The following is a 20,044-nucleotide window of genomic DNA, read 5'->3' as shown; positions in this document are numbered from 1 at the left end:
AAAGTGGGACGGGGAGGGGAGATCCAAAATGATAGGAGAAGACAGGAGGGGGAGGGATGGAGCCAAGAGCTGGACAGGTGATTGGCAAAAGGGATATGAGAGGATCATGGGACAGGGGGCCCAAGGAGAAGGAAAAGGGGGAGGGGGGAAGCCCAGAGGATGGGCAAGGGGTATAGTGAGAGCGACAGAGAGAGAAAAAAATATATATAATAAATAGCGGATGGGGTACGAAGGGGAGGGGGGGCATTAACGGAAGTTAAAGAAGTCAGTGTTCATGCCATCAGGTTGGAGGCTACCCAGACGGAATATAAGGTGTTGTTTCTCCAACCTGAGTGTGGCTTCATCTTAACAGTAGAGGAGGCCGTGGATAGATATATCAGAATGGGAATGGGATGTGGAATTAAAATGTGTAGCCCACCTTCCCTTCGTACCCCATCCGTTATTTATTTATTTAAAAAAAAGAAGATATCTTCTTCGTCCCCCCACTTCCACCGATCTCCCTCCCAGCACTTATCCTTGTAAATGGAACAAGTGCTACACATGCCTTTATTATTACTTTTCTCTCTCTCTCTCTCTCTCTCATTCCCTCTGTTGCTCTCACTATACCCCTTGCCCATCCTCTGGGTTTTTCCCCTCTCCCCCTTTTCTTTCTCCCCGGGCCTCCTGTCCCATTATCCTCTCATATCCCTTTTGCCAATCACCTGTCCAGCTCTTGGCTCCATCCCTCCCCCTCCTGTCTTCTCCTCTCATTTTGGATCTCCCCCTCCCCCTCCCACTTTCAAATCTCTTACTAGCTCTTCTTTCAGTTAGTCCTGACGAAAGGTCTCGGCCTGAAATGTCGACGGTATCTCTTCCTATAGATGCTGCCTGGCCTGCTGCGTTCACCAGCAACTTTGATGTGTGTTGCTTGAATTTCCAGCATCTGCAGATTTCCTTGTACCTTCTCCCCGATGGGAGAGGGCCGGAGACAGAATGTCCAGGGTGGGTGGAACCTTTGATTACGCTGGCTACTTTAACGAGGCAGCAAGAAGCGTAGACAGGGTCCATGGAGGGGAGGCTGCTTTCTGCGATGTGCTGAACTGTGCCCACAACTCTGCAGTTGCTTGTGGTCTCTCGGACAGAGCAGTCGTTAATGATGTAGGATAAGATGCTCTCGATGGTGCATTGATAACAACTGCTGAGGATCGACCGGGACGTGCTGAACTTTAGCCTCCCGAGGAAGTAGAAGCGTTGGTGAGCTTTATTGGCCATGACATCAACGTGTTTGGACCAGGACGGACTATTGGTGATGTTCCTCGCTGGAAACCTGAAGCTCTCAACCTCAACACCATTGATATCGACAGGAGCATATGCACCTCCCCCCCCCCCACCCAGAGTCAATAACCAGCTCCTTGTTTCGCAGATATTGAGGAGTAACCTGGTATGGAAGTCGTCCTGTCCAAGTCCGAAAGAAGCTGCAGAAGATCGTGAGCACAGCCCAGCACATCACACAAACCAATCTTCCGTCCTTGGACTCACTTTACACCGCCCGCTGTCGGAGCAGTGCTGCCAGGATAATCAAGGACACGACCCACCCAGCCAACACACTTTTCGTCCCTCTTCCCTCCGGGCGAAGGCTCAGGAGCTTGAAAACTCGTACGCCCAGATTTGAGAACAGCTTCTTTCCAACTGTGATAAGACTGCTGAACGGATCCTGACCCGGATCTGGGCCGTACCCTCCAAATATCTGGACCTGCCTGTCGGTTTTTTTTTTGCACTACCTTACTTTCCATTTTGTCTATTTATGATTTATAATTTAACTTTTTAATATTTACTATCGATTTGTAATCCAGGGAGCAGGAAGAGCAGAATCAAATATTGCTATGATGATTGTACGTTCTAGTATCAATTATTTGGCGACAATAAAGTATAAAGTAAAGTATAAGTTGTCTCTAAGCTCTCTATCTTCATCCTGCACTCCACTCATCGTTATTTGAGAATCGTAGATGGAGTTAAGAGCAGAATCTGGCCACGCATTCATAACCATATATGGAGTAGAGTGGGGGGGGGGCTGAACGTCTTATTGAACGTAACAATTTCTAATAACCATCTTTTGCTCTCCGTGAAGATGGATGTACTTTTATTTTTCTTTTAAATTCATTTCAGCTATCCCCTAAGTCCAACGCTGCTTTTATTAATAGCGCAAACACGAGGAAATCTGCAGATGCTGGAAATTCAAGCAACACACATAAAAAAATACTGGTGAACGCAGCAGGCGAGGCAGCATCTACAGTAAGAGGTACAGCCGACGAATCGGGCCGAGACCCTTCGACTGTACCTCTTCCTATAGATGCTGCCTGGCCTGCTGCTTTCGCCAGCATTTTTTATGTGTGTTGTTTTATTAATAGCAATTGTTTCCCCTTGCAACTTTAGTTTCCGTCCAGCTGGCCAGCCGGGCGCTTCCAGCATTACTTCAGAATGAATGGTACCAATACCACAAAATTCACCATGTGCACTGTGATTCTATGTCGAAATCAGCAGGTAACAAATTGAGAATATAACGGAAGGCTGTTTACAACCTGTTGTTCCAAACTGGAATGCCGGCTGCTGATTTAACGCATGCGCATCTTGCCCGTCGGCAACAGCCTGCTGCGCAGGTGTGGCGGAGTCGGGGTGCGCAGGCGCGGTCTCTTGGGTTTTCGGTGCGGGCTGAGGCGGCGGTGCGGCAGGAATCGGTGTGAGTGATCGGTGGGTGCGGCTAGGTCGGGAGACCGGTATGCCCGTACCCCTCCTCCCCCGCCACGGGGAGTGCGCTCGGATTCCGGGGGCGGAGGGGTGGAGGCAAATGAGGGAGTATGACTGTTAAGGGCATCGCCGGATGGCGAGGCGGCCGTTCATTCACCGCCGGGAAAGCCACGTGGTCCACGATGGGGGGGAGGGTAAGATAGGATAGGATACAGAGAGGGGCTGTGAGGGGGTAAAGGAGAGGATCGAGAGGGTGGGAGCGCAGTAAAGTGTCAAGGGTCGCGATAGAGTGGGTACGTGAGGAAAGAGAATCGAGAGGGTGGGAGAGGGGGAGAACGGGGTCTGGAGGGTGGGAGAGGGGGAGAACGGGGTCTGGAGGGTGGGAGAGGGGGCGAAGGGGGTCTGGAGTGTGGGAGAAGGGGCGAAGGGGGTCTGGAGGGTGGGAGAGGGGGAGAACGGGGTCTGAAGAGGAGGGTGGGGGCGGCAGCAGAGGGTGTGAGTGGGAGAAGTAGAGGACCTGGGGGTAAGAGAGGGTCAGGGGCAGGGTGGGTTAGAGGGGGAGAGAATGGTTGGGGAGTGGAAGGAGGGGAGGATCTGGAGGGTGTCAGGGGGAGGCTGGGGTGGTGAAAGGGGGATATGGAGGTGAGGGAGGGGTAAAGGATATAGATGGTGTTGGGGAAAGTACTCAGGAGTGTGGTTGGGGTTGTGGGGGCTGGGTGTTTGGAGGATTGAGGGAAATTGGAGGGTTACTCGAATATTGATGAAAAGGCTTTGAAGGAAATGGTGCCCAAAGGGGGTTGGTTGGAGGAGGGAGGGTGTCTGGTGGATTGAAGGGAGGGGTGACCCGAGGATCAAGGGGCATGGGGTGGTTGAAAGAGAATGGTGCTTGGAAACAGTGAGGTTGGGGGTTATTGGGGTTGCTGGAGAAGGGTGTTACCTAGAGGGGCAGGCGGTGGAGATTGGCCTCTGCGCAAATACTACACACGGTTTTGGTCACAGCGTCACTTAAACTGTTGAGGTTATGAAGGGGAGCGTATATATTGCCAGTGTTGGAAAGCTGTTCCAAGAAAAGATTAGATAAGCAAGTGTTGCCTTGGATTAGAGGAGGCTGAGGAGAGATTGGATTGAGCTGTATAAAACAATAGGGTTTAGGGAGCAACACACAAAATGCTGAGGGAGCTCATCAGGCCAGGCAACATCTGTGGAGAAGAGTCAATGTTTTGGGCTGAGGCCCTTCATTAGGACGGGCAGGTTTTTTCATGTTTGTGAAGGGATTAGGAAGGACCTGTTTCCTTAAACAGTGAGATCATATGTGGAGATAGAGATTTAAGTAATTGGTTGAAGAATTAGAGGAAAGAAAATTGCAGTGAGACCTGCGTAGCCCCAGTGACAGGAGTGGAGTGGCGAAGAGGGTGTTTGCCATTTACTCAGATTGTTCATTTGGGATAGTGAAGGTACGGTGGGGAAGGTCACTGGCTAAATATTTTAGGGCAATCTGGGAGCTCGTTATATCTGCATGATTGCAGGAACAGTTTTCTACTCGCGATCGCAATAAGCTTTCATACCACTGGCACATGTCAAGTTTGTTTTGCAGCAGGGGTGCATTGCTGTGTGTGTGTGTGTATATGGGTCTGTGTGTGTATATATTAATCATTACCTATGATGAGAGTGATCTTAGTCTATGATTTTTTTTAAAAAAGTAGTAGTGCAGAAACGGAAAAAATTGTGAGCAACACACACAAAATGCTGGAGGAGCTCAGCAGATCAGGCAGCGTCTATGGAAAAGAGCACAGTCGACATTTCAGGCCGAGACCCTTTGGCAGGACTGTAAATATTCATGGGGCCATTGTCCGTTCAGAAATCTGATGGTGTAGACGAGGAAGAAGCTGTTCCTGAATCACTGTGGGTGTGTTTTTTGGCTCCTGTAACCTCCTCCTCAGCGGTAACAATGAAGAATCAGAATCAGATTTATTATCACCGGCATGTGACGTGAAATTTGTTAATTTAGCAGCGGCAGTTCAATGCAATACGTAATCTAGCAGAAAAAAAATAAACAAGTAAATCAATTGCATATATTGAATAGATTTTTAAAAGTGTAAAAACAGAAATACTGTATTTTGTTTTAAGTGAGGTAGTGTCCAAAGAGGGCAGTCCTGGGTAATGGGGATCCTTAATGATGGAATCCACCTTTCTTTGAGAAGTTGCCATTTGAAGGTGTCAATGCTGGGGAAGCTAGTACCTATGTTGGCCCTGTGGCTGAGTTGGCAACTTTCTGCAGCTTTTTCTCATCTGGTGCAGTGTTCCCTCCGTACCGGACGGTGATGCAAATAGTTAAATCTGTGGTGCTCATTCGTGCAAATTGATTTTTGGATTCTAGCTGGTTTCATGTGGCCCTAGTGGAATGTGTGGGGAGGTTTGGCTGAGATCACCGGGTGACATGTCATCACTGGAGCTGGTACTGCCTGGCTGAGTGGTAATCACATTTAAATGGCTGCTTATCTCAGTGAATGCTTGGAAAGTCGCTGAGATCAGTGTATATCATCAGCAGATAATCATTCTTTTGTTTGGTACCAGGATAAATTGTTAGTGCTGTCAAGAACTGGGGCCTGGTCAACCACAGCTACTGGTTTTAAATAAACACAAAAGATTCTGCAGATGTTGGAAATCATGCAAAATGTGGGAGGAACTCAACAGGTCAGGAGGTTTATCTGGAAGGGAAATAAACAGTGGCCATTTTGGGATAAGAACCTTCATCATAAAATCATTAATGAATTCTGCTGCAAATGGGAGAGGGAGACATCAGCAAGGGAATAGACAAATTAACTTCTGTGCTGTGTCAACACCATGATGTCATTCCATATAATCTGTACCTGTGAAATCCACCACAGAGAGCAACTTTAAGGTCTCCCATCTTTTCTACCCAGCTGAGTAGGTGAACGGAGAGGAGAAAAGTTTTTTGACTGTAATCTCCACTTGGCCTGTATGTATCCATTAACTGCTGTCTTGCCTGTCAGCTCTCCCACGTCCAGAGGCTGGATTGTGATTTTTCAGCGCAGTGCATTAACAATAAAGCTTTACATTTGAATTGTGCTACTAACACACTTAATTCTCTTCTCTCTTTATCCTTTTGCTGTCATTTGTAGGATAAGAAGGTGAGTACTTGTCAAACCACTGTTTTGTTTCATTTCCACCTTTCTCTAAGGTGTTTGTGATGCTACAGAATTACCCTTCATGTGTGCGAGCTTATTGCTCTAGTTTGTACTGTACGCAGCTCTTACTTTGGCCTCTACAGGTCCTCCAGTGCCGGCTTCTTTTACTGCTGTTTGGCAGGACTGCATTGAGGGTGGGCTGGTGTTAAATATAGTGCCCTACCCAGGTAAGGTCACAATTCATTTTGCCTGTCCAATGTTCCTAGTTAGAGCTTGGCATTGTAATTGGCATGGGTTTTTACCTATAAGGTGTTTTCTTTTGTGTGTTCAGTCAATAATACCGGGCTGTGAAGCAACTACTCGCCATACAAACTATGTCCTTTCATACATCGTGAGCAGACATTACCTCCTCACACTTCACCCCTTCCTGCTTTGCCCCCATTTTGACCTCCCATTCAACACTTGCCCCATCTCTTTCCTTACCTAATCACCTCAACCCTGTCCATTCTTCGCCCCTTCACCGTTCATCCGTAGAATTTCCCCACTATCACCCCGGAAGCTCTCCCATCTTGTTCCCTTTGAGTCAGCTCCTCAGCAAAAGGGACTATTACATAGAACAGTGCAGCATAGGAATGGGCTCTTCGTCACACAACGTCCACACCAACCAGTGCTAAATTAAACAAAATCTCGTCTGCCATAGGACAAAAGAGCAGGATTAGACTATTCAGCCATCAAGTCTGCTCTGCCACTCCATCATGCCTGATTTATTATCCTTACCAATCCCAGTCTTCTGCCTTCTCCCCAAAACCTTTGACATCCTTACCAATCTCCATTTTAAATATACCCGATGGCCTGGCCTCCGTGGTCATCTGCAGCAGTAAATTCCACAGATTCGCCACCCATTGGCTAAGAAATTCCTCCTCATCTCCGTTCTAAATGGACATCCCTCTGTTGCGAGACCGTGCCCTCTGATCCTGGACTCTTACCACTATAAGAAACATCTTCTATGTAGGCCTTACAATGTGTGGTAAGTTTCGATGAGATTCGCCTCGCCCCCATTCTACACCCACTGAGTAGACAATAGAAGCTCAGAGTCATCCACCACCATTCATATTCCTCCATTCCCGTGAACCTAACAGCTGCTTAAATGTCACTGTCCAATCTGCTTCCACTAACTGGATTGCGCACGCGCATCTGCGTGAGAGAGGGAGAATAGGGCTGAGTTAAAATTGGCAGGGTATAGTGACATCAGCAAGTTGGCTTCCTGCTCCTGCCGAAATCTGTTCCTAATATATCTGCCTCTGCTACCACTTCTGACAGGGCGTTCCACACACCTACCAATCTGTGTTTTTAAAAAACATCTCTGACATTCACCCCTCCCCCCCCAAACTTCCCTCCAATCACCTTAAAATGATGTCTCCTCATATTAGCCATGCCTATGCCTCTGTCAAGTCACCTCTCACCCTCCTTCGCTCCAAAGAGAAAAGCCCTAATTTGCTCAGCCTGTCGTCATCACCCTTGCTGTCTAATGCAGGCAGCATCCACTTGGCATCTTGTACGCCTGTATCGAGTGGCTGCTGGTTCTCTCGTTCTGCTCCGCTGTTGCCCGGTGACTGCATGCTCGGTACTCTGTCGGTTTACTGTGCTTACTCTGAGCTTTCTTCCCTGTGTTGTGCTGCGCTCTGAGGATGGGGACCGCGAAGCGTCATCCCTTCCTGCTGGAGACCGTCTGGACGGACAAGTGGAAGTTCGATGAGGCAGAGCGGCTGTTCTGGGAGGTTCGGGGTATCGGCCGGCCGACAGAGGAGATGGGTGATAGGAGGCGGGGGAAGGGCTGCCCGTGGGTGAAGCCGGTGCCCACGGAGGGAGTCGATGGGGCTGACCTGCTCCCGCCAAACGCGGCGAAGAGTGACCGCGGGAAGTCATCTGCCACCAGCCGCCCCGCGGTGGCCTGTCACCATGTCGTTGGTGGGGTCTGGGTCAACAGGGACGCCTTTGACACGGCGGAGCGGCTGTTTGTCGAGCGGTTGCAGGTGCCCAGTGTGCCACGCTCCCTGCCAATCCTCGGCTCGCGTGTGATTCTGACATCGCGGGCCACCCCGGATGAGGGGTACATCAGTGCCACGCCGGGCACCCCACTCACCCCCGGCCCCCGGACGAGCGGGATCCCTCTCGAGACCCCCTGGTGCCCACCATTGCCTGGGGTGTGGCTGGAAAAGCCGCTGTACGACGATGCTGAGCGGCTCTACCAAGAGGCCCTGTGCCAGGAACGAGCATCAGAGAGAGGTGGACGACCTCCAGGCCAGTGTTGCCCCAGGGCCCGCCACCCATGCCCATCTCGCCCAGCAGAGGCCCATTCATCACCTGTAGTGGCCTTATCACCAGCGGCAGTCCATCAGCACCTCATTCACCAAGACAACGAGCCGGTTTGGTTCAGTAAACCTGCCTATGACACTGCTGAGCTATGTTATCACCTGTATGGAATCCAGGCAACGCCCAGCAGGAGCCGGGAGGCGGCGCCGGCCCCTGCCACTCCACAAACAGCTCCAGCTGAGAGGCCTCCCTCTGCTCCTCGTCCTCCATGGCTCCAGGATAAGTAGGCTTCAATTGTATTTAATACACTTTAATTTGAAGCCCCCTTAAATGTATTGCTGTCTCTTTCCCCCCTCCTGGAAGCTTCCCCAAAGCATTTAGCATCCTTTATCGGGCCCCTAGTAAATTGGCACAATGTCTCGTTCACCCCTGGAAGCGGGAGGGGGAGATGTTACCTGAGAGACATCAAATGGTTGCCTGTCACATGGTGTTGCAGCCTGTTTGATTCCCAGTATCACCATCAAAGGGCGAAACGATAAAAGATTAGTTTTATTTGCCACATCTACTTTGAAAACCATAGTGGTTTGGTTCGTTGTTGGGTGCCACGGTAGAGTAGCAGTTAGTATGATGCTAATACAGCTCAAAGCGTTAGTTTAAATTCTGACGTCCTCTGTAAGCAACTTAGTGTATTCCTTCCAGTGTGCACGTGGGGTTTCCTCCGGGTGCTCTGGTTTCCTCGCACAGTGCAAAGACATGCCAGTTAGTTGGTGGTTGTAAATTGTTTTGTGATGAGGGAGGGATTAAGTAGGTGGATTACTGGGTGGTGTGGCTCGGTGGGCTAGGAGGGCCTGCCATGTGTCTATAAATAAATAAATACAAGTTCTGTGGGCAGCCCACAAGTAAGTAAACTTCTGGCACCAACATAGCATGCCTACAACTTACTAGTCCTAAGGGTGCAAGTGCATACTTCCTAAAAAGGGCTGACATTGGTAGCCAGGGTGGTTTAGAAAGTGTTTGGCACTCTGGCCTTCATCAGGATATCGAGTACAGGAGTCGGGACAATCATGTTACAGCAGTACAGGACATTGGTAAGGCATAGAGTTCTGATCACCCTGCTACAGGAGAGATGTCATTAAACTGGAGAGAGTGGGAGAGGTGAAAATCTTTTAGAGATACAACACTGTAATGGGCCCTTCCGGCCCCCAACGAACCCACGCTGCAAAGAACATACAAACGCTTACTGACAGCGACGGGAATTGAACCTTGATCTTCCCATCACTGACACTGTGTTACCGTGCCTCCATCGGCCAGTGTGATCTGAATTCCTTTGTGTTTTACCTGGTGCTTTCTGATGCACTGACCTTGCTATTTTGGGTCAGTTGCAGAGGCCAGTGATGGGTTAAGTTGTCAGGAAATCTTGAAAGCTTTTCAGAAGGTGAGCCACGGTCATCCAGAGTACTGCTGTGATACTCACCTCATCTCGTGATTTACTCTTGATTTGGAATAACCGTGAGGTCTTGGAGCAGAATTGGGCCACTCAGCCCATCGAGTCTGTTCTGCCATTCTATCATGGCTGATTTATTATCCTTCTCAACCCCATTCTCCTGCCTTCTCCCTGTAACATTTGATGCCCTTTCTAATCAATAACCTATCGACTTTTGCTTTAAATATACCCAATGACTTAGCCTCCACAGCCGTCTGTGGTAATAAATATCTCAGACTCCCCACCCTTTAACTGAAGAAATTTTTTCCTTGTCCCAGTTCTAAAGGAGCGTGCTTGTACGCTGAGGCTCTTCCCTAAGGTCACAGACTCCTTTACTATTCGCAACATCCAGTCTGTCTAGGCTAGGGGTTCCCAAGCCTTTTTTTAATGCCATGGGCCCCAGGATGGGAACTCCTGATATAGGCCTTTCAATATTTACTAGTTTCAAAGATTCCCACCTCATTCTTCTGATCTGATCTCCAGAGAGTACAGCCATTAAAACATTTCTCAAACATTAAACTTTTCCTTCCGAGGACCCTCTCCAATGCCAGCACGTCTGTTCTTAGATATGGGTCTAAAGCCACTGCAGTCTGACCAATGTGTTGATGAATTGGGGGGTGGGAGGGAGTACAGTGCTATTGAGACTTAATTGGAGGGTGATCCACAGGCAGTTCCAATCAAAAGGTCAGTGAACCTTGGGCCACTTCGCATTTAGCACTGGGTGGTGTTAACATCACTTTTGTGTGTTAAATTTATTTCCATCCCTGTAGTCTGGGCTGGCATGATAGCATAAAGCTCGATAGCTGTAATGGTTGAATTCCCGCCACTGTAAGAAGTTTGTACGTTCTCCCCATGACCGTGTGGGTTTCCTCCCACATTCCAAAGACGTGGAATTAGGGTGAGTAAGTTGTGGACATGCTGTGTTGGTGCTGGAAAGCACGTCAAAACTTGTGGACTGCCTCCAGAGCCTATTCAGTTGAACCTTTTTCCAGCCAAGCTACTTATCAGCAACTTTGCATTGTGTTGAGACAAAGTGATTATCTTGTGGGACTAGCTGCACAGATCAGCATTGAAACCACATTAAAGATATGATTTTTAATAGTGCGAAGCCTCTTTAGTAGTGTGATAGGTGGCTGGACCTGGGGAACCACAATTTATGTTTGTTTAGAAATACAACGTGGTAACAAGCCCATCCGGCTCAACAAGGCGGTGTCACCAAGTTACACCCCTGTGACCAATTAAGCTACTAACCTGTGCATCTTTGGACTGTGGGAGGAAAGCAGATTTAATGTGAAGTTTGAGAGTTGGGGAGTGGAAAAGTCAAAGCACATCTATTATAAAAACACATATGAGATTCATTTTCTTGCAGACATTTTCAGGAAAATAAATATAGTAGATTTGATGAAAAGCTATACATAAAGACTGACAAATAACCAATGTACAAATACAAAAATACTGAGAGCATGGTTTGTAAAAAGTCATTGAGGGTTGTAGAATCAATTTGGAATTGTGAACTCTGGATTGATCCAGTTGTACAGGGAGGTATCGAGACCCAGATCTTGGAGCTTTGTGATGAGTTTTGAGGAGATGGTGTTGAGTGAAGAGCAGCCTGATGATTGCACCTTTGAAGTCGAGTGAACAGAATGTGGAAGGCTAAATGTGCAGTCAGCTAATTGGCTGTAGCAAAGGAAGTTTGAGGTGCCATTTAATGATGTGTGAACCATAATATGAGCGATGTTTGTTTAATGATTAAAACGTGTTTAGTGGTAAAAGATTAAAGCATAGAGTGTGTGCGTCTGTTACAGAGGGACCATATGAAGTTGTAGCTCCAGTTCGCTATCCTGTACTGAGCCAGGATATTGTTTTGCCAATAACACTTAGTCTATGTAGATGCGATGAACTTTTATCTCTACTTTGAACGGAGTCTTACTGTGCCTTTCACTGCCTTTTCCACCTTCTAGGACCATGGCGGTTAACTTTTTAGCTAACGAGAATATCTGGTTTGACAAATACAAGTATGATGACGCAGAGGTGCAGTACTACCGGCACCTGCATGGATCGGTCCCTACCAATACCCCAGTAGAAAATACGGCACGGGATTCCCCGGCTGTGCAGGTACAGTATGATGCCCGTCTGTGTGTGTGAGGGAAGAGGTGAACAGGAAAAGTAATACCAATCCTTCTAGTTACCGATTTCTCATTCACAAAGAGCTAAGTAAATGCAAGATGTCTGTATACCCTTTCACTGTTTTACCGTAGACAGTAAGAGCAGGAGTAGCCCATTTGGCCCTTCAACTCTGCTCTAGCTTTTAGTATGATGGTTGCTGGTCATTCATGTTTATTCCCCTCCAGCTTTTTCCCCATATTCCTTGGAGACTTAATAATATCTTACTCCATGAATGATTTGGTTCCTACGCTAAAGTATTCCACAGGGATTCCTCCCACTTATCACTGGGAAAAGAAGTGTCTAGACATCTCAGGCTTGTCCTGTATCCTAAGAGAGTGACCCTAGTTGTTGGATTCCTTAGACATCGGGAACATCCTTCCTGTATCTGATCTGTTGATAGAGTCACAGAGCACTACAACACAGAAACGGACCCTTCGGCTAATCTTGTCCATGCTGAACTGTTACTCTGCTTAGTCCTATCGACTTGCAACTGGACGGTACCCCCCCAATACCCCATCCGTCCATGTACTTATCCACAATTCAGGTCAGGTCAATCCTCTGAGTGCTACTGGTACCAAGTAACCCAGTACTACCTGTTGGGTGGTCGGCGACTAAACCGGCTCCCCCACCGGGTTTGCCTGGTGAGCAGGGTGGCTAGACACCCTGCAGGACGAAAAACAAGACCTGTCAAAGGGTGGATGAACCCTCTCGTAGGGTCAACGGCCATCTAGCAAACACGCGCCGTGAAGCGCGGAAAGGGCATCCCTTGCATCAAAGTGTGGTCTGGCCGTTCACTGCAACAGAACTTCCCCCAGCTGACTTGGACCCCACCATGCCGCTGGATCCGGGAGGGGATGTCGAGAGGGTGGGTCTGGACCTGTGAAACCCCCACTCACCTAAAATCCACTCAGGCACACACTGTTCCAGTCTGAGGAGTGGGGTACATAATCAAACCCCACTAACTGACTGAAAGGAACTGTCATCATCCTATGGGATGGATAGCCAGAGAGAGAGTATCCAAAATTCTCTTAAATATTGTGATCAAATTCACTTCCAGCGGCAGCTCATTCTACACTCTCACCATCCTGAGTGAAGAACTTTCTCCTCATTTTGCTCTTAAATATTTCACCTTTCATCCTTAGTGTACAACCACTCAGATAATGCTCTGCCTAGCTATTGCCACCGGTATGACTAACCTTGCAATTATCCACATCATCTTCCATCTGCCACATCCAGACCCGCTCCCTTGACCTGTCCAAGTCAGCCTGGAATCTCTGCATCCTCCTCAAAGCTCCTCCCATACACCCCTCCACTCCCATCACTTTGTGTACTCACAAACGTGGAGAGACGTTATTTAATTCCCTTGCCCAAGTCATGAACAGGTGGGTCCCAGCCCTAAATCCTCTTGTAGCCCACCAGTCAATGTGTCCACTCTGAGAAAGACATCCTGTCATCTAACCAGTCCTCTATGTCAGTATCATATCCCCAGTTCCCTGTGCAGTAACTTTGTCCCTAATCTTTTTTAGGGCTGACTCTGGGCTTTCTGAGAGTCCAGTTGCATCACACTCAAATCCAAATGCAGTATTTGTCTAGTTACATTGATCAGTACAGCACCGTACAGGTTCTTCAGCCCACAGTGTTCCAACTTTTTAAGCTACTCCAAGTTCAATCTAACCCTTCCTGTCCACAGAGCCCTCCATTTTTTGTGTCTTAATTATAATTAACATATCTGCCCCTACCACCATCATGTTCTGTGCACCTACCAATCTCTGACACCTTTCCCCTCCCTCTGGCCCCCATAATTTTCTGCAGTCACCTTAAATTTATGCTGCTTCGTATTGGCCATTTCTGTTGTGGGGGTGGGGGTGGGAGAAAGTCTCTGGCTGTCCACTCGATCTGCCTCTTGTACGTCTCAAAAAAGTCACCTCTCATCCTCTTTCACTCCAAAGAGAAAAGACCTAGCTTGCTTTATCTATCCTCTGCTCTCTAATCCAGGCAGCATCCTGGTAAATCTCCTCTGCACACACACTAAAGCTTCCACCACCTTATATTGAGGTGACCAGAACTGAACATAATATACCAAGCATTGTCTAACCAGAGTTTTAGAGCTGCAACATTACCTCACAGCTCTTGAATTCCCAGTACATCTGTCCAGCATGATTTCCCTTTCAAGAATAAGTGCTGACATGGTCCCTTCCTGTCACTTCTTTTCCGAGTGTCCAGCTGTTAAATCTTTCAAATTTGACTCTAGCATTTTCCTTGCTGCTGATGCCATGATTCTTTGTTCAAACCCATCTTGGCTTCCTCCTTTTAAAAGCTATTTGTAAAAATCAGTAGTTATTCTAATTGGAAGCTCCTCTGTAGTTCTCTGAAAGCCCTGGTCCAATCTTTGGGCATTTGTAATGCATTCTTATATTTGTAGGATCACAAAGTCCCTCAACTATGTTTCATCGGTCCATGGGCTTTCTTGAGTATTTAATATCCTATGCTTCATGGCATCATTAGGCAAAAGAAAATGCTGTAAATATTTGGCAGACACTCAAATCTGCAGGGAGGGGTTTCATCAGAGCTCGGGCACATTTGAAATTGATGTGTACAAGGTATTAGGACAGGTGGGGGTCAATAGAGCAGCTTGGAGAAGAGGGAGATCTTGGGGCTTCTAGACCCCGTATACCCTTCTATACACTGAAGTATGGCTTCTCTGCTTGGGCTGACAAAGTTGGTGATGATTGAGCTGCCAGAAACGGAGCAGTGTAGAGTTTCCCAGGCCGTTAATTTGTGCCAAAAGTTTAATTTTTTTTAAATTATGCTGTGACGCCCAATATAGACCAGGGGACTGCATCGGTGAGCACCTTCACTCAGTCTGTATTCCCTGGTGGCCACCCATTTCAGTTTGACTTCCCATTCCCAATCTGACATGTCTGTCCGCAGCCCCCTCTGCCAATTGACCTCATGACCCACACATCTTTGCAATGTGGGAGGAAAGCAGAGCACCTGGAGCAAGCACATGTGGTCACAGGGAGAACATACAAACTCCTTACAGACAGCGGTGAGAATTGAACCCACGCTGCTAGGACTGTGATAGTGTCAGGCGAACCACTACACTGTGCCACAGTTGATAGAAATCAGACTAGAAAGTCCTGCTGGTAGTTTTAACACAGCCAGTTCCTTCCCAAGTGGTATTGGTTTACTGGCACTGAACAAGCTACCTAACAACTATTCTGCATGTATTACTCCTGACTTTGTTTTGTTAAAGAGACATTGTTTGATCTGATCAAGTGTACGCTACTCCAAGTAGCTACACTCCCTCTGCCGCAATAGGTGCGATTTCCTGGTGGTCACCTTTTTTAATTCTACTTCCCATTCCAACATGTCATTCCATGGCCGCCTCTACTGCCATGATGAAGCCACTCAGGTTGGAGGAGTATTCTGTCTGGGTAACCTCCAACCCGACGTGTGAATGTCAATTTCTCTAATGTCCAGTAATTCCACCTGACTCCCCTCTTACCCCTCTTCCCATCTGCCCTTCCCTCTCTCCCATGGTCCACTCTCCTGCCTTGTCAGATTCCAGCTTCTTCAGCATTTTACCTCTTCCACCCTACTCACCTATCTTCCCCCTCACACGGCCTCACCTATCACCACCCAGCTTCTCATTCAATTTCCTCTTCCCCACCCTACCCACCTATCTTCCCCCTCACACGGCCTCACCTATCACCACCCAGCTTCTCATTCAATTTCCTCTTCCCCACCCTACCCACCTATCTTCCCCCTCACACGGCCTCACCTATCACCACCCAGCTTCTCATTCAATTTCCTCTTCCCCACCCTACCCACCTATCTTCCCCCTCACACGGCCTCACCCATCACCATCCAGCTTGTACTGCTCCTCCTCCTTCACCCTCACCTTCTTATTGTGGCTCCTTTCCCCCTTCCTTTCTAGTCCCGATTAAAGGGATGCGGCACGATATAACCATATAACAATTACAGCACGGAAACAGGCCATCTCGGCCCTTCTAGTCTGTGCCGATATGTCGACTGTTTATTCCCTTCCATGGTCGCTGCCTGACCTGCTGAGTTCCCGCATTTTGTGTGCGTTTGGCTCAATTACACCTTGGGTTTGGGGTCGAGTGCCTCAGGGCTGGGGTTTTCCTACTAACCCAGCTGGTCTGGTGCCTGCTTGCTGCTTCCATTGCAGGGAGGAGAGGGTGTGCTCCGGTTTGACATTGTTCTTTTATTTGCAACTCAGCTTTCCATGACTGTTTTCTGAGGTCCACAAGCGCCCAGAGGCTCTCCGGGCACTCTTACTTAAGCTCATCACCCCGACTTGGGCATAGGACGCCGACAGTAGCTCACCAGAGTCCTCTGTCCTGGGCTAGTCTTTTACATTGTCTCCAGTGTAGCCTATTGTCTTGGTGTACCTTTCCCCTCCCAGGGATGAGGTCTTTGGAGCTTCTGTTGGTGTTTCTGTAGCTCTGTGTTGTTACAGGATGGAGTTGCTAACCACATGCCCAACCCTCCTCCTCTCGCATCCGGGCTTGGGACTGTAAATGTCAGAGTTCCCTGAACACACTGCTGCAGAGAAATCTCTGCTGTGCGGTTCACACGAGGTCCTGGGCCCATCGGTCCACAGGCCACCCCCTCTTGTGGCCATTCATTCAAACCCTCAGTCTGTATTGTTGCTGTCATTTGACTGGAGATCACGCATTTGACCGAATTCTTTCTCCACTACCTAGGAGAACGGAGCGAGTAACATCCTTCGGGACATTGCCAGAGCCAGGGAGAATATCCAGAAGTCACTGGCCGGAGTGAGTACCTGCTCCTCTTAGCTGGCCGCAGACTTGAGGTGCCCCATTTAATTCCACACAGACCCTTTCCAAGACAAGTCTCTTCAAACCTTTCATAACCTCTGGGCCGATCGGTAACACTCCAGTTGTGTTCACACCACGTTCTGTTTTAAAATGTCTACACAACATTTAGAGCAGATGTCCTCGGGTGTACCTCTGGATTGGTTTTCCTTTGTTTAAGAAGGGCTTCAAAGATTAAGCCAGAAAACTACAGGCTGGTAAGCCTAGCATCAGTGGTGGTTGGGATTCTGAAAGGCACGATTTAGCTGTATTTGCAAAGTTAAAGATGAAAGCTACAGCACAGAAACAGGCCCTTCAGCGCATCTAGTCCGTGCCAAACTGTTATTTTGCTTTGTTCCATCAACCTGCACCCAGACCTTGGCCCTCCAGATCCCTGCCGTCTATGTACCTGTCCAAATTTCTCTTGAAATTCACAATCAAATCCACATCTATCACTTCCACTGGCAGCTCGTTTCACACTCTCGCCACTTCCTGAATGAAGAAGTTGCCCCTCATATTCCCCTTAAAGTTTTAGAACCTTGACCCATGACTTCTAGTTCTAGTCTCACCCAACCTCAGTGGAAAAAGCCTGCTTGCATCTACACTATCTGTACTGCTCATAATTGTATATACCACTATCAAATCTCCCCTCATTCTCCTACGCTGTAGTGAATAAAGTCCTAACTAGTTGAACCTTTCCCTATAACTCAGGTCCTGACAACATCCTTGTGATAATTAAGAATGTATATATTAAGTAGTATAGGTAGTGCAAAAAGAGAGAGAACAAAATAAAATAGTGAGGTAGTGTACATGGGTTCATTGTCCATTCAGGAACCTGATGTTGTTCCTAAAATGTTGGGTATGTGTCTTCACGCTCCTTCATCGCCGCCTTGATGGTTGCAATGAGAAGAAAGAATGCCCTGGGTGATGTGGGGGTGGGAGGTCCTTTTTGATGGATGCTGCCTTTTGAGACATTGTCTTTAGGAGACAGTGAGTTTGCCTTCGTCAGAGGTTAGAGGTGTTGTGTAGCCAGGATCGGTGAGGGGCACCTGTTGTTGTCACATATGTTCATAATTTAGAAGAGAAGGCATTTGGCATGTTTAGTAAGCTTGCAGATGACACCAAAATTGGTGTGTGGTCAGCCATGAAGAAAGTTGTCTGCAGTCACAGGGTCCAGATCAGCGGTTCCTAACATGGACCCCTCCGTTAATGGTAAGAAAGGTTGGGAACCCCTGGTTTAGATCAGTGAGAAACTGGGCAAGAGATTGGCAGATGGGACAAATGTACTATGAGGATAGGTTGAGTGAGCTATGGCTTTTCTCTGTAGAACAAGGGAGAATGAGAGGAGACGACTGAGGCATACAGATGATAGAGACATTGATCGGGTGGAAATGGCTAATATAAGGGGGCAGAATTTAAGGGTGGTTGAAGGAAATTACGGGGGGTGTGAAAGGGGAAACACTCTGCCAGGGGTGATGGTAGAGGTAGATACACAAGGAATGTTTTAGAAACTTGTTTGGATGATAATAAAATGGAGCGTTATGGGGAGGGAAATGTTAGATTGAGAGCATAGAGAAGGTTAAAAGGTTGACACAACATTGTGGGCCCAAGGTCTGCGCTGTGCTGTGCTGTTCTAAGTGCAAAGTGTTGCATTTTGGTCAGTTAAACCAGAGGCGGGCGTACAAAATGCATGAAAGAGCCCTGGCGAGGGGGTAACAGAGGCACCTTGAGGTGCAAGTACAAAGTTTCCTGAACGTGGCCACACAGGTAGACAGGGTGGAGAGGAAGGCATATGGTTTGCTTGCCTTCCTCGTTCGGGGCACAGAGTGCACGAGTCAGAATTTGGGGTTACAATTGTACAAAACGTTAGCGAGGCTGCACATGGAATATTCTGTGCAGTTCTGGTTTTCATGTTGCAGGAAAGATAATTTTCAAAGTAAATTTATGATTAAAGTGCATATACAAATGTTTGTATATCACCATATACAACCCTGAAGTTAATTTTCTTGCGGGTGTTCACAGTGAATACGAGAAACACAATAGAATCAATGAAAGATCGCACCTGACAGGACGGACAGACAACAAATTGTGCAAATGTTATGGTTATTATTCTATAGATTTATTGAGTATGCCCACAAGAAAATGAACCTCAAGGATGTATATGGTGACATTTATGTACTATCATAAATTTACTTTGAACTTTTAACCAGAAAGAAAAACAAATATTAAATATATTATTGCTGAAATGATAATGAATAAATATTGCTGAAAAGATTCACAGGGATGTTGCCTGTGTTGGAGTGCTTGAGTTACAAGGAGAGACTAGAGGAGCTTTCTCAGGAGTGTTGGAGGCTGAGAGGTGATGTGAGAGAGGTATATAAAATACGGTCAGTGTATGTTTCCCATGGTAGAGGGCATAGGTTTCGAAGGGAAGTATATTTAAACGTGTTCTGACTATAAAATTCTTCACACTAAGGTCAATTTGCATCTGATGGCTGCCAGAGGATGTGGTGGAGGCAGGGACAGTAACATTTAACAAGCTTCTGAATGAGCAGGTCATAGATTAATGCGGACAAGTGGGGTTAGTAGGCACGGTGGTTGGCATAGAAACACTGGGCCTCTCCTACTCTGTGCTTAATGACAAGTTGAGACTTAAACTAATCTGGCAAGAATCTAACCAAGTTCAGTGTTCGGTGATTCCTTTTAATATACAGTATGCAACCTGAGATTCTTACTCTTCACAGACATCCACGAAACAGAAAGAAACCCCAAAGATTGAATGACAGAAAAACATTAGAACCCCAAAGCCCCGCCCACGCACAAGGAGCAGCAAAAGCATCAATCTTCCTTCTCCTCCCCCACCAACCCCCATCACCCATTTGCTCCAACAAAAGCAGCAAACCATGATCTAGAATCCAACAAAAACTACTGTCCATCCCAACACTTCGACATCTCAGACAGGCTTTCTCCCTCACTAGTGATGGAGAGAAAGACAGATGCATTTTCAATATAATGGGGAAAAACTAAAAAGGCAACACCAATTCTAGAAAATAAAAGCAGAACTTGCTTTTGTCTAATCACGTACTCTACAGTATACATTGAAATGCATTTATTAGTATTAACAACCATCACACCTGAAGGATGTGCTGGGGCAGCATGCAGGTGTCACTATAAATAGCATGCCCATAATGTTGGTGCTGGAATGTGTGGTGACTTTTGCGGGCTGCCCTCAGCACAGCCTATTAAAATAGTGGTGTATAGAAGACTTTTCGGCCTATTCTGCACGTACTACAGGAGATTTAATCAGTCTCCCCACATCTGGTATTAAACTTCGTATGCTACTTTTAAAGCTTTTGACTTTACTC

The 20,044-nt window shown here is 47.4% G+C and overlaps 2 protein-coding genes across 7 annotated transcripts in view; both read left to right on the top strand.

Moving 5' to 3' along the window:
- Positions 1-2,638: 2,638 nt before the first annotated feature.
- The window catches only part of LOC140195599 (elongation factor 1-delta-like), a 37,396-nt gene continuing 19,990 nt past the window's right edge, over positions 2,639-20,044 (top strand). For 2 of the 6 annotated variants that reach the window (XM_072254224.1, XM_072254219.1), the window contains exons 1-3: positions 2,639-2,727; positions 11,631-11,784; positions 16,569-16,640. In XM_072254224.1, the coding sequence (XP_072110325.1) occupies positions 11,635-11,784; positions 16,569-16,640 (222 nt within the window). In that variant the 5' untranslated portion in view covers positions 2,639-2,727; positions 11,631-11,634. Of the gene's footprint in view, positions 2,754-11,630; positions 11,785-16,568; positions 16,641-20,044 lie in introns of all 6 variants that reach the window. The other 4 variants (XM_072254225.1, XM_072254223.1, XM_072254222.1 and 1 more) reach the window with 3 other exon arrangements.
- Positions 4,131-8,620, top strand: LOC140195598 (uncharacterized). Its single transcript, XM_072254218.1, has 2 exons — positions 4,131-6,100; positions 7,561-8,620. The coding sequence occupies exon 2, from the start codon at positions 7,562-7,564 to the stop codon at positions 8,471-8,473; it is 912 nt and encodes a 303-aa protein (XP_072110319.1). The 5' UTR covers positions 4,131-6,100; position 7,561; the 3' UTR covers positions 8,474-8,620.

The sequence above is a fragment of the Mobula birostris genome, chromosome 3 (genome assembly GCF_030028105.1).
Source record: "Mobula birostris isolate sMobBir1 chromosome 3, sMobBir1.hap1, whole genome shotgun sequence".
Lineage (NCBI taxonomy): Eukaryota > Metazoa > Chordata > Chondrichthyes > Myliobatiformes > Myliobatidae > Mobula > Mobula birostris.
Note: the sequence above shows the minus strand (reverse complement) of the source record. Positions and strands in the feature narration are given on the sequence as shown.